Source organism: Phasianus colchicus, chromosome 3 (assembly GCF_987193195.1).
Source record: "Phasianus colchicus chromosome 3, bPhaCol1.hap1.1, whole genome shotgun sequence".
Classification (NCBI taxonomy): Eukaryota; Metazoa; Chordata; class Aves; order Galliformes; family Phasianidae; genus Phasianus; species Phasianus colchicus.
The window spans coordinates 25,534,505-25,548,040 of record NC_143438.1 but is presented as its reverse complement, the minus strand read 5'-3'; the positions used below and the strand labels follow the sequence as shown (position 1 = coordinate 25,548,040).

Below are 13,536 nucleotides of genomic sequence, written 5' to 3'. Positions count from 1 at the left end.
AAGGAGGGACAGAACTTTGCCCAGAACTCTCCAAACACCTAGGTAAAGGTTTAGAGCTTCAGGGCCTAAGGCTATCATCCTTTCAAATGAGATTTCCAATGACAAACATCCTGAAGGCAATGGCACATACAAATACTGCACAGCTACTGCATTTTCCACTTAAGATGAATGCATTCAAGATGAATGCATTCTCTAATTCATATTTAAGTATAATAAACAGAAACTAATGTAAAGTGCAAGTACCAAACCTAGCATTTCATTCAAAATGTCAATTTTTAAAGCTCTGAAAAAAAAATATATATACACACACACACACACACATATATAAATCTTGTGTTTCAAAGTGATTCATTCAGGTTTCATTTAGAGACTAAGATTAAGAAACTGAATCACATTCCACAAAAAAAAATGGTCACTGCCACAAAGATGTTATTATTTATCTAATTAATATAAATTGGTATTCCTTCTGCACCAGTTACTGAACAATCCTAGAGTATCCACTATTTTCATAACATTACTTTACCAAAGTATCCACATAAATATGAAATTCTAATATTTTTTGCAGGTCTCTTTGCCGTTTAGCAAATATAAGTGAATCAGTTAATTAAAAAATAAATACAACAATACATAAGCATGTTTGGAGTTGTCTATTTTTGGTTATTGCAAAGTTAGCTGTCCTCTGGGAAAAGTACTAATGGGTTTCAATCAAGAAAGTCATTTTCATAATTGAAGATATAGACAAACAGCAGGTATAAATATTAATCTCTAATCAAATTCCTTTATGATTAACTCATTTACCTTTGAATCATATTCTAGTCGTTTCTTATTTCAAGCTAAATTCCCATAAACATCAAGATATATGAACAAGCCCAAACACAGATCCTATGTTTTTCTACAGCTTTACAATAATCTGTTTGATATTTTGTTCACTTGACTGACAAATCAATACACCAACAGCCATCACAGCATTGAATTATTTTATAGATCTGAAGAAGAAAATAAATCATTTTCCAGGCACTAGGATAAATGTGAAAAACAGAAGAACTGGCTAGAGAAGCTGGTATTAAAATCAATAAAATAAAAGTATATGAAAGAATAAAAGTAAAAAAGAAAAGAAAAAAAAAAGCAGATGGAGATCAAGTGAGCCTATAACAAGGATAATTACTGAAAAGATCAGCCTGTGTTCAATCTGCAATGCAGCCTTGCTTAAGAATGCTCATTAGTAGTCACACAATCTTTTAATTTCATACTGATATTTCAGTTTAGAAACCATGATAGAAAGAGCTTATTTTACATTTTAGATGCAGTTCACTTAGTGTGAAATCTTGCTGCGTATGGCCATTGTGTATAAAATCCCTATTGTCATATTCCATACAGATGTCTAATTCAAAAATGGAGTGACATTTGTGCTTCCTGTACTGTCAGCATTCTTCCCCAGCAGGGTTAGACAGCTGGGGATGCAGATGCTGATGAATCCTGTGCTTCAGTATACAGCTGCCTCCATGCACTCTGCAGACACCCTGAGCACCTGACCCAAGACTCCACGTTCCACTTTGGGGCAGATGAACAGGAACACTGTCATGGGGCAGAACCCACCCACTGACCAAGTGTAACTCCCAAATGCTCATTATACTGAGTTGCCCTCAAGAGTCAATGATTTTACAAAAAAAAAAAAAAATAGGATAACAAATTGCAGCTACGAGAAATAACGTAGTTGTGTATGATGTCAGTACACTGTTCAAACAAAGAATATTTTCAGTGTGGCTGCCTTGAAATAAATCCAAAATAGACCTGAACCAGTGATTTAATACAGAAATCTCGTATATATGTCTAACACCAGATACTTCAAAGCACATCTAACTTTACTAAATAAAATTAACATATTTTGACATGATTTATAGCTCCCAGACTTGACAACAGAAGTATCATATTGTACCATCTGGAATGGGTAAAACAATACATGCCAAAAGAGATAAGAATAACTACTAAAACTGGGGAAGGGAAAAGGTAGTAGAAAAACCAGGACAGAGCAAAATAAAGGCAACTTATTTCCCAAAAGATTGGATGAACTTATCAGAATAAAACTTGAAGCTACTTTAACTGTTATTCTTAGTTCAGAACAGGAGTACCTCCTTATGCTTCATCTAAACAACATGTCTGAAACATTTAGGAGCAACAATCCTCGTTTAAATTAATCTCAACAGTGCTGACCAGGCAAACAGTGCACTGCCCCTCTGTGTCCTCAGTCATCTGTGAAAGCACTCCTACAAGCCTCCTACATTTGCACAGGCTCCTCTCCAACCACTTTTCTCCTTGTAAGATCCTCATACCTTTCCTTTCCCTTTGATTCTTCACATATTTCAGAATTCTGGCAAGTTTTTTTCTTTAAAAAAATAAAAATAAAAAAATAAAATCTAGCAAAGATCTAGTCTCCTAAATCTAAAAAAAATATCCACCAGTACGCTAGGGATCAGGGGAGCAGAACTTTTTGCCAGTTCTTTCCAGTTCTTTCAGCAGCTGGGTACATCCTTTAACAGCACTGTGGCAAATGTTCCCTTGAGCTCAGTGCATCTTAAAGTTTTATTTCCCATGTCAAGTGGACACAAGGCTACTGAGCCATTTTCTCTCAATCTCAGTTCAAGTGTTTTTAATTTCATAGGTCAACAAGCAGTGTCAAGGTACAATATGGACCACACAGTATCCTCAGACGACATACTGATGTTACATAAAGAGGTGTAAGATGAAATCATCTCCAACACTTAAAATTACCCAATAGAATCTATGTCCATTACTCTGGTAGAATTGTTTAATCAATCAAGCAGTACTGGGAAACACAATCCTCTTTGAAATTCAGAAGACCTGTCTTTAAGCTTACTCCTAAGATGCACTTGGTATACAAGTTGTGGTTGCACTCACATTAGTTATCATAGGTCAGGAGAGACAACAAACGTACATATTGTTGTCTATAACCGAAACCTAATAATCATATTTGCAGATCCTGTATTACAGATAGAATGGGGACATGTCTTTCAAAGCATATTCCAAATATTCTCTAAATTGTTAAACACTGCAGCACCACTGAAGCCTTTGACAAGGAACTGCTTGTAGCCAACTCTCCACTCAGGCAAGACAACATCAGATTGAAGACAGTCTGCTTTCATTCTCCATATTTTCTGCTTTCATTTTCATTTTCAGTCAATCATTTCTGCATTTAATACAGACATCACATTGGAAAAGGCTACTTCTCAAGGAGAGCCCATGTTTCTTTACCACAAGCATTGACTTACGGCGTGTGCCTTGTCACACTGCTTTATTCCAGAATCAGCTGAAGCATGCCATGGCCTTATATACAGACTAGATATTTGGAAAGCAGAAGCTTGCTTTCCCTTCAAACATAATACTTCGTGATTACTCTTCTGCAGATGCACTGCTTTGCTTATGCTCAAGAAAAGAAACACAGGTACCACCTTCTTAGAAAAAAGCATTTCCACAATTACTTCTGGGGTATGTAACAGTCTGGTTGCACACCACACATACCAGGAAAATTTAGCAGTCGATCACTCCAAAAGAGATAAATTATATCACTAGAAAATCCTCATCAGCAGTTTCTTGAATATCTGCAGTGAAACAAATGCACAAGCCTTTTGAAATCATCTCTATTTCTCATGAGAACAAATGCACTTATATTTTATATCCAAGTGATTCAGGCTTCCCCTCTATCTCAGAAACAAAACACAAGCGTTTGTTATCTAAAAAAAAAAAAAAAAAGAGGAGGTTTGCTCTAGTGGTAGTGAAAAATTTCAGTACCTACTTGTCTTTGCTGCAAAATTAGAAGAGAAAATTACAGTAAGCAGACAAGATATGCTACATAATAAGCAAAGGTAGCTAGATGGATGTTTTCAGACTCATTTGCCTGGAAATAAACTTGTGCATGTATTTTAATACTGGTCCAAAGCAATGACAGATACAGCAAATAAATGACAAAGCCTTTGCCTGGCTTTCTTCTTCATACTCACACGCACAGATAAAGACAAGGCAATTGCAAAGACCTGCCAATTTGCCAATATTTTGCTTCACTTGGACTCATTCTAAACTTACATGACACATTTCAGCTGTAGTGAAGGGCATATGAAATTACAAGTTCTGGAAACAAAAAACTCCATGCTACTTAGAAGCCAATTTTAAATGATTAACGGGGATGAGCAGAAGAGAAGTCATACATCAACTGTCTTCCTCACGTGCACCCTGTATAGTTTTGTGGTGGGATCTGCAGAACATCAAAAGGGAAAAAAAATACAACCAAATACATAACATATGTAACTAGTCTAATGTAGGCAAAAAATCCCATGTATAGAAAGACTGTTCACAATGAATATTGAAAGAGAACATGTCCAAATACAACCAAGGACAGATTCTAGAAAATTTGCCATCTTATGTGTTAACATGTAGGGGTATCTATGAATACTAACTATTTTAGTAGCTTCCCCTCCTCCCCCCCCCCCCAGGGGAAATGAATTACTGCCTGCTGGTAGCTCATTTCCTCACAGATACACTATTGAGAGAAGATAAGAATACATGCAATCTAACATATTTCATCTAGTTTGAGGAAACCCCCTTAAACTACAGGGGTTTCCTCCTGGAGGTCAGTGAGTTACAGATCAGATACATGAAATTATGCACTGGTAGCTGAATTCATCTTTAGCTTCCAATAAAGTTGCAAGTTTAGTCAGAAAAATACAGTTGTGTGTGTAGACAACAATACAAAATGAGAACATTAATGATACCACAGATAAAGAAACGCTCAACTCAGTCCCCTACAAAAAAGTTATGAACACTAGTTGTTTCTTTTGCATTCAAGACCTCCAGGAATAATTTGAAGAAGTCTTACCAGCACCAAAAGTAACGCTAATTTATCTGCTATGACTATTTGTTTTTCATTCACACACCTCTGATGCACATATGAAGAGCCCAAGCATAAATAATGTTTTGGTGGATGATGCACGCAATTTTTATTTCCTAATTGAGACTACAACTGGCATAAATATTTTATCTTTTTATAAAAATATCATAGATTGTCTAAAACATTAAAAAGTATTAGAAGTATTAAGTATTAAAAATTTTCATGTATATTTTCAACCTATAGAACAATTCAACTCAGTGTTCATCCTACCATTCAGCCATTAATGACACATAAAGCTCAATTATCATTTTTAGGAAGTACTTCAGACGTACTTGAAACATGCAAACACCAGTTAGAATCTCCTTTGTAGAAGCCATTCTCCAAAGCAACTCTTATTCCTGGCAGTTCATAAATCCCATCTTGCCTTTACTTACCTGAAAGTCTCATTAGCAGTTAATAAATAAATAAATAAAATCAGCTTTATACTCCTATACTTAAAGTTAAATGAAAACCTCAAAAAAAAAACTCCAACTTTCTTAGCTTGTATGAAGAATTTGGGTCTTTTGCAACAAACTGGGAACCAAAATTACCTTTAAAAATGGACTTAGAGGTATCTGTGTTTTCAACAGAAAAATGTACAGACCCAACATGAGGATAAAATCTCAGGAAAGCTACATAACAACGGAAGCAAGTGGAAGGGGGTGATTTTCAAAGTGATAACAGCCTCCATGGCTAGAAGATTAAAGTGAAAGGTGAGCTGAAATTCTTCATGTATTTACAAGACACATCCATATAAAAATGCCACAATTGTTATAAAAGATTATATAAGCCAGCTTGTATTAGCATACATCTTTTCTTCATCCATAAAATAAACTTCAGAGATGTATCAGCAAACTATTTGAGGATTAGGAAAGGAGGCACAAAAGTCTTTGAATTTAGAATCATTCTTTTCCAAGATTTAAAAAAGAAATTCGAAAAATACATTTGTTATAGTCATCTTCTACATACTGCCAAAGTCCCACTCTTAATCCTGATACAGTCTAGATATCATAATTTTAAATACTTTTTTTTTTCCCTGAGTTATTTACTGAAGGACTACTATTTTGATTTCTGATTTTGTATTTTAAGAAATATCTAAGAGTTCTCAGAAAATTCGGCTTTCATCTTAGGCAATGTTTTTAGGCAATTTTCTACTGTTACTTTAGGTGAATGATAAAAAAAAAAAAACTCAAATGAAAACTGCATAGATTCAGGCCTTCAATAATAGAAGAAAGTCTACATAGCTACTATGCTGAACTGAGATGTATAAAATATTTGTCATTCTACAACTGTAGCCCAATGAGGGCTTCTTTCCTAATCCATAATCACCATCCACACATTGTTCTGACAGTCAGCTTTGAACAAATTGACTTCTAGGCTTCTCCAGCAAGAGCTTTAAAGGGCTTTCACTCTTTTTATTCTTCTTTATTCTCCCACACAGAGAAAATTGCTGAGACACATCAAATACCAGTTTGCTATAGACACTATCGTATTGAACTTGCTTACTCAAACAGGCTTTTTCTATAAAGTACAGAAAACAGAACCATGACATCTTTGATGCATCCACAATGGGCAACAATGGCTTGCTATCTCATGTTAGATACACATCCTGTCTGAGGCAATCTATTAACATTTTAATTCTCACTTTTACAAGGGATTAACTTTCACTAAAGAAATGGAAACAGAAACCTTTCAATGAATGAACTCTGTTCTGCATTTCTATTGTGAGAATTTGAAATTCAAATTTTTCTTCTATTTTTCTTTTTTAAAAAGGTTATCTAGAATTCCAAAACTATTTTCCAGGTACCCAATTAAGAAAAGAAAAAAAAAGCAGCAGCATCTGTATATGTATTTGATACATATTTGCCTTTTTTTTTTTTTTCCCTCCCACAACTGTATAAACAAGGATTCATTATTCTACTCCATTCACTTTTAGAAAGACTTCGCATTACATAGTTGTTTCTGGTAAAAATGCAATGTCTGATAAAATTACAAAATAATATCTTACCTGAAAAAACTCTTTCTTTTCAAAGATACATATAATGAAAATTGTAAAGATGACATATATAGATGGACTTGGGTGGACTGTTCGACTGACAAAGAACTGATTGTGAGATCATAACCAGAGAGTGGTGGTCAACGGCTCAACATCCAGGTGGAGATTGGTGTCAGTGCTGGAACTAATGCTTTTTAACATCTTCATCAGTGACATAGACTGTGGGATCAAGTGCACCCTCAAAGTTTGCAGATGACACAAAGATGCGTGGTCTGGCCAACAAGCCCAAGCAATGGAATACCATTCAGAGAGACAGACACACTTAAGCATTAGGACTGGGAGAACATCATGAGGCTCAAGAAAGCCAAGTGTAAGGTATGGATTCATTGAATCCATATGGATTATGGGCAACCCCGACTATCAGTACAAGCTAGGGAATTCAAAGATAGAGTACAACCCTGTTAAAAAGGACTAGAGGGTACTGATGGATGGGAAGCTGGATATGAGCCAACAATGTGCCCTCACAGCCCAGAAAAGCCAATTATGACAAAACTCCAACAGCTACTTAAGCGTAACAGATGGGGAAAACTTATTTATATAAAAAAAATGAAGTGTATCAGTGATCAAGATTAATTTATAAGCATTCCCTTTCTTTCCTGAAACATGCTATAAGAAATATTAAATTGATTAATCAGGACAAAGCAAAGTAGAAATATAAACAAAATAAAGAGTTTCAGAAGTTTAATTGAAAACTGAAAAAGAGAAGAATGCAAATTGTAACAAACATCCTCACTTTTTTGCTGGAAGTACCTGCTGCGCATGAGGAACAGTCAGCAATTTTCCTCCTCCTTCATACACACAGTAATGAGAATAAAGCTCAAGCAGTGTTTTAAAATAATTAAACAACAAGTGTACAGGTTACACTGTTTCCAGACCCTTCATATTTTTATTATTCTACACTGAAAATATTCTACACCTAACACTTCACCATGAACCTTTTCTTCCAGATGTGAAAATAACTAATTAGTCTGTGAACAAACAGACTGAATCAAACATCTGCATGTTTTCAGAAAGGCTTCTTCATGCATCGTTATCAAATAAGCAACATAAACAGAAGAATTAAACTCTGTTTGTATGCATTATGACAACTTTGTGAAGAAAAAATGCTGCAAGAACAACTCTGTCAGTTCATAAAGTGTCAAAGTGTTCAATCATTCAGCAAACAAATGCTTACTAGCCATAAGATATTAATGAACAAAACTACAGCATGCCTTATTTCTCCTGCAAAATTCCATCATTCTGTTACTCAAGGATTTCATATCATTTTAACCATTCCTCATTGTTTTCCTACTTCTTTCAACCACAACAGAGTTTAAGGTTTAAAAGATTTGGAACTTCAAACTACTGCATATTTTAATCATTAATTTGGTAACATCCTCTAATCCTATAGCCATTCTCTAAAGATGTAAAAGATTCAGGTTTCACTTTAAAACATTTATTAACTACGAGTGACTGAGAACACATATACCCTAAGGTTTCAAAAATTGAGGTTTACTTCTGTTCTTCTTTGGGCAAATCCTATGACACCTGTGGGTGACAGCATTCACAGACTAGGATTCTGTATTTTTCTAGAGTATACGAAATGTTTGTAAACCCCTATGAATCATTTGGTAAATACAGTTTTGAATATAGGTGGGTTTCAAGTTCATTGTTGGTAAATTCTGGTGAATTCTGAACTTTCTCACAGAAGGTCATGCTTATTTTAACTAACAGAGCTTTCACACTTTCTAGTGTGAGACTCTGAGAGACTGCCTCTATATCTTAACTTTCTCCAAATATGCTGAAAAATAGTTGTGGAATCATACTTGGAATTTGGAATTGTAGGACTTCCTACAATTAATCCCCACTGATGGTGGAAGAGGTGATCACAGTGCTGATCTGGAGGGAAGTACTTGAAGGGACTTACTTATATTACTGCATGATCAGTGACAACCTCCTACTTTCCCTGGAGGACTGCAGGATGACCTAAATGTAATACACATTACTCGTGCTCTACTTGCATCAAAACAAAGGCTTCAGATATCTCTGAGTTCACTCAGAGTTGCCATAACAGACACATTTCCCAGCCTGGAAGAATCCAAGGAACTACATCTTTTGATGTATTATATGTAGGACAGTCCTAGAACACACTAACAGGGCCAAAGGGAAAGCATAGGGGAAGAAAAAGAAGGGGTTTGTGAAGGACAAGTATGAAGGAGTCATAATGGTAGAGTACAAAAACAGGAAGAAAATTTAGAAACATGGAATAGGGGTAGAAAATATGCTAGTAAGAAAAAATACTGGCATACTTTGTTTTTCAGAAATGTAGTACCAAACTGTTGTAGGAAAAGGCAAACCAATGATGTTACAGTACTAAGGACTGAAAAGATGTTACTAAAAGATAACTCAAGAGAACTAATTAATGGCTTCTGCACATTCAAACAACAAAAATTTAGTAGTCAAGCAGAAAAATCAATGTCAGGGTTTCTGTTCTAGTATGAAATTTTGCTGATCCATGGGGGTGATGGTTTGAATAAGCAGTTACACTTCTGTAAAGTACAGATTTCTCCTTCTTTAGTGACCTGAGTCTATTGATATTTATTCTAACAGAGGAAAGCTAGGTTAAACACTGAAAAAGAAATCCAACAAAGCCAAAGCAAGGAACACCACTCAGAAAATTGAGAGAAGATGAGATAGCAGATATATGATAAATTCAGCATGGAAGTTACATAAAGAAATAAACTGATCAGGAATTATCACTTGGCTGCAACACCTAAGTGCCTCTTAAAAGCTTTTAGTTTCTAGTTCCAAGCTCCGATACATTTTAAACAGCAGACAGCTGCCTTTTATACAAAACTTGGATTCTGACACCTTTGTTCACATTATATTACTTCATTGAAAACCTGCTGTTTAATTTGCCTAATTTTTCTTCAGTAAGTATGAAAGTTTTTAGTTTATCATTATTTTAAAAACACTTTTCATCCTTAATAATAATACATTCTGAAGACAGAAGCTTTAACGAAGTCCACAATCCTAAGTTAGAGTATTTTCCTAAGAGAACATGATCCTTTTTTCCAGTCTCCAATTTATTTATTTATTTTTAATAGATCCATGCTAACAAAAATCCCAGCAGAGAGTAAAGCAACATCAGGTCTGTACGGCCTGGGACAAACACTAATCTAGAATTAAAATGGATTATATGACTTATATAATACAGCAGAGAGGACAAAAACAGCTAAATATATATCTGTGGCTAAAAAGCTTATGAATATATCTTGATTATCTGCTCTAAAACATTCACCTAACCTATATAAGGCAAAGAAAACATTTAACATACCTGTATTAGAGAGAGATCCTCAAGTTGCAACCTGAAGAGGTAGTTTCTAGAGTTCAAAAATAAAAGAAAAAAAAGTAGATAAAAAATTAATTAAAATATTACTAGCATTTAAAGAAGGGTATAATTAATGAATATAAAAGAAAGAAAAAATGAAAACGTGACTGGGACTCAGGATTTTGAAGTCTCTGATGGACTGTCACCTAAATGCTGCCCTTTGGCTAAACACTTATGGTAATTTCCATAACTGACTTTCAGCTTGAAAACTATATATGAAATGGATATTTACACTGCATGTATGGAGTTCTGGACCATACAGTCCATCCTCCATTAGAATCAACTGGATGAAATACTCAGTTCTTCAGCAGATTCATATTACCAGCGTTAATTGTCTAAACAAGAATAAAACAGCATGTCGATTAAAGCTGTCTATTTCTCTTGACAATACAGAAACTTTGTACAGTTAGCTCAGTGACACACATGTACAGTTTGAAGCAGAGGAATCCATTACAACAAAATCTCTACGTAAGCCACAAAGTCTTCATAATTCTGATTGAAAATTTATCATTATCTGATGTAACTTCTTTGACACAAAAAGTTGTTTTTGGTTTTTGTTTGTTTTAGTTTTCTTTTCATTTTTGTTTTTTATTTTCATCAGAGCTGTACATGAACAAATTGTATTTTAAAAAATCCATGTTTTTATTGCAAAAATATTTCTCACTCCACTTTTGCTCTTCTGCAGTATTACTGCTCCTAAGGAACAAAGGAGGAGTTGAGGTGAATCCTGAACGAGATGTGACACAAAGCACTGCAATGGAACCTCTGAATCATAGAATCATAGAATCACAAGGTTGGAAACAACCTGCAAGATCATCTAGTCCAACTGTCCTCCCATTACCATTGCTACCACAAGCTACTAAACCATATCTCGTAGCCCCTCATCCAGATGCCTCTTGAACACTGCTAGAGATGGCGACTCCACCACCTCCCTGGGCAGCCATTCCAGTACCTGACCACCATCTGAGAGAAAAAATTCTTCCTTATATCTAACCTAAACCTCCTCTGGTACAACATGTGGCCATTTCCTCAGGTCCTGTTTGCAGTCTGGGAGAAGAGGCCAAACTCCTCCACATCACAACCTCCCTTCAGGAAGTTGTAGAGTGCAATAAAGTCTCCACAAATTTGGAAATGATAGGTTCAATTATTCAGAAAGATGAGTGTGTCCCTCTGAGCAAACACTTTCTTCAGCATGTATTGTTACATCTTTTCTTATAAACTAGTTCTGTTGGTAGCACCCATAATATCAGGCCACAGTTATCACTAAAAAAAAAAAAAAAAAAATAGCACCCCATCTTCAGAATTATTTCAGTAGGTCCTTATCTCTACTGCAGATTCTCTTTTGTGTTATGTCTGCAATATGGCTCTTCATCTTCCATCCTCCGTTTTTACATTCCTTCTGCCCATCTTTCCCACCTCCCATCCCTCACTTCTTTCATACTCACTTCCCACACACATTTTTCTTCTTTTCATTATGCTTATTTTCCCCTTATTTTTGATCCTATTTAGAGCCATTCTGCCTTTTCCAAAGTGACTATGGAGTAATCATTTTAAAGCAAATAATTAAAAAACAATAAATTTTTGAAAAAAGAAAATATAAACATGACTAATTTTTGTTTTTTTCACAACAAATGTGTAAGATTATTTTAACAGGTTTCAAAAAATTCATTTGAACAAAGTAAACAAAAATAGATAGTAAAGAGACAATTGAATTTAAACTTTGGATTTAAATATTTGCAATAATTGCAAAGGATCAGAAATATTACACTCTGAAATTGGTATAATTGAAATTGATATCTGGACGTGTTTTTGGACATAATAATTCTGATTCTTTTCAAACAGGCATGAGATATTTCTAATGGGCACAGACAGTGAGGACCTGTATTTTAAATGAGCCTTAGAAAAAGCAGCCTATGTCTAAACAATGAAAAATGTTATTTATCAAATCACGTATCTCAGAAACGCAATTACGATCACAGTCAGCTCTGTTTGTTGCTGGCAGTCTGCATGCATCTATTTTTATGTATTGAGTCATATGTGGTCACATATACATGAGGTCTTCTTAAATTGCATATGTATAGCAAAGAAGGGAAATCATCTCTCCCTTAAGATAGATATATATATATATATATATAATATTACTACAGTATCTGTGTTTGAGTCATAAAGAGTCTTGAAAACAAAGGAAAGGGTACAGTGTTTACATAGACCTTCATCCTCAAGTAAAGTGCACATTAACTTTAAAGACTTCCATTGAAAGTGAGGAAATGATGCATATAGTTTTCTAACCCATCTGTGCTATCTCTGTAAAAACAAAAATTAACTTCATATTTTTATCTTGCTCAGATATAGTCAACAAGGAACATACATATAGTAAAATAGGTTCATATTTCAATGCATATATGGAATTGTTTCCATCAACCATCATTGATCATGCTTCTTTCACTCCAGATATCAAAGCTAAGAAACCTGCCGCTTCACTGCTGTTGCAAATCTTTCTTTCATTTACAGAAGAAGGACACCTTTTTTTCTTCCAGAGAAGTTGAACTGCATCCACAGCAGGTATAAATTGTTTTCTTAACTCAGTGGTATCAGAGTCACATCTCACTCTACAAATAAATGGATTCACTGTTCTAGGATATATGAGCACAGTCTCATCTCACACTTCTATTTTTCAGGTCAGTTCTTCCACACAGTGTCATGTCAGTCCCTATGGGTACTTTGTCTTGAGATAGCTACTGAATCTTTATCACTGATGTGGCATCACAAAACAATGATTGAGGAATATTGTATTATTAATGATGAATTTCTATGGTGTTTCAATATGACATCATTTCAACTTATTAAAAAGTGAATCACTGATCCAAATTGAAACAAAAAAAAAAAAGAAAAAAGAATGCAGTCCTAGTGAAATAGAAGGGCTGAAAGTCATTGTGTTCCTAAGAAAATGACATTTATATCCCATGCTTCTCCCAGTAATATAACCAGTGAAATTAGAAATATTGATCCAGTAAGTGTTTGAAATAATAAAATGTTCATGTGAATAAGTCAAGAGCCAGAGCTAATTACTGTACATTTCTACATTTTCCAACTGTATATGGTTGCCAACAACCAATTACATTTCTCAGTTTAGTAAAACCAGTTAAAATAAAAAGAAGAAGGAAATCAAAG

The 13,536-nt window shown here is 34.7% G+C and overlaps 1 protein-coding gene across 8 annotated transcripts in view; it reads right to left on the bottom strand.

Annotated features, from left to right (window-relative positions):
- The window catches only part of SEMA5A (semaphorin 5A), a 323,479-nt gene that overhangs the window by 179,776 nt on the left and 130,167 nt on the right, over positions 1–13,536 (bottom strand). For all 8 annotated transcript variants that reach the window (XM_090137116.1, XM_031589199.2, XM_090137114.1 and 5 more), the window contains one exon: positions 10,312–10,357. In XM_090137116.1, coding sequence (XP_089993242.1) covers positions 10,312–10,357 — 46 coding nt within the window. The remainder of the gene's footprint in view (positions 1–10,311; positions 10,358–13,536) is intronic.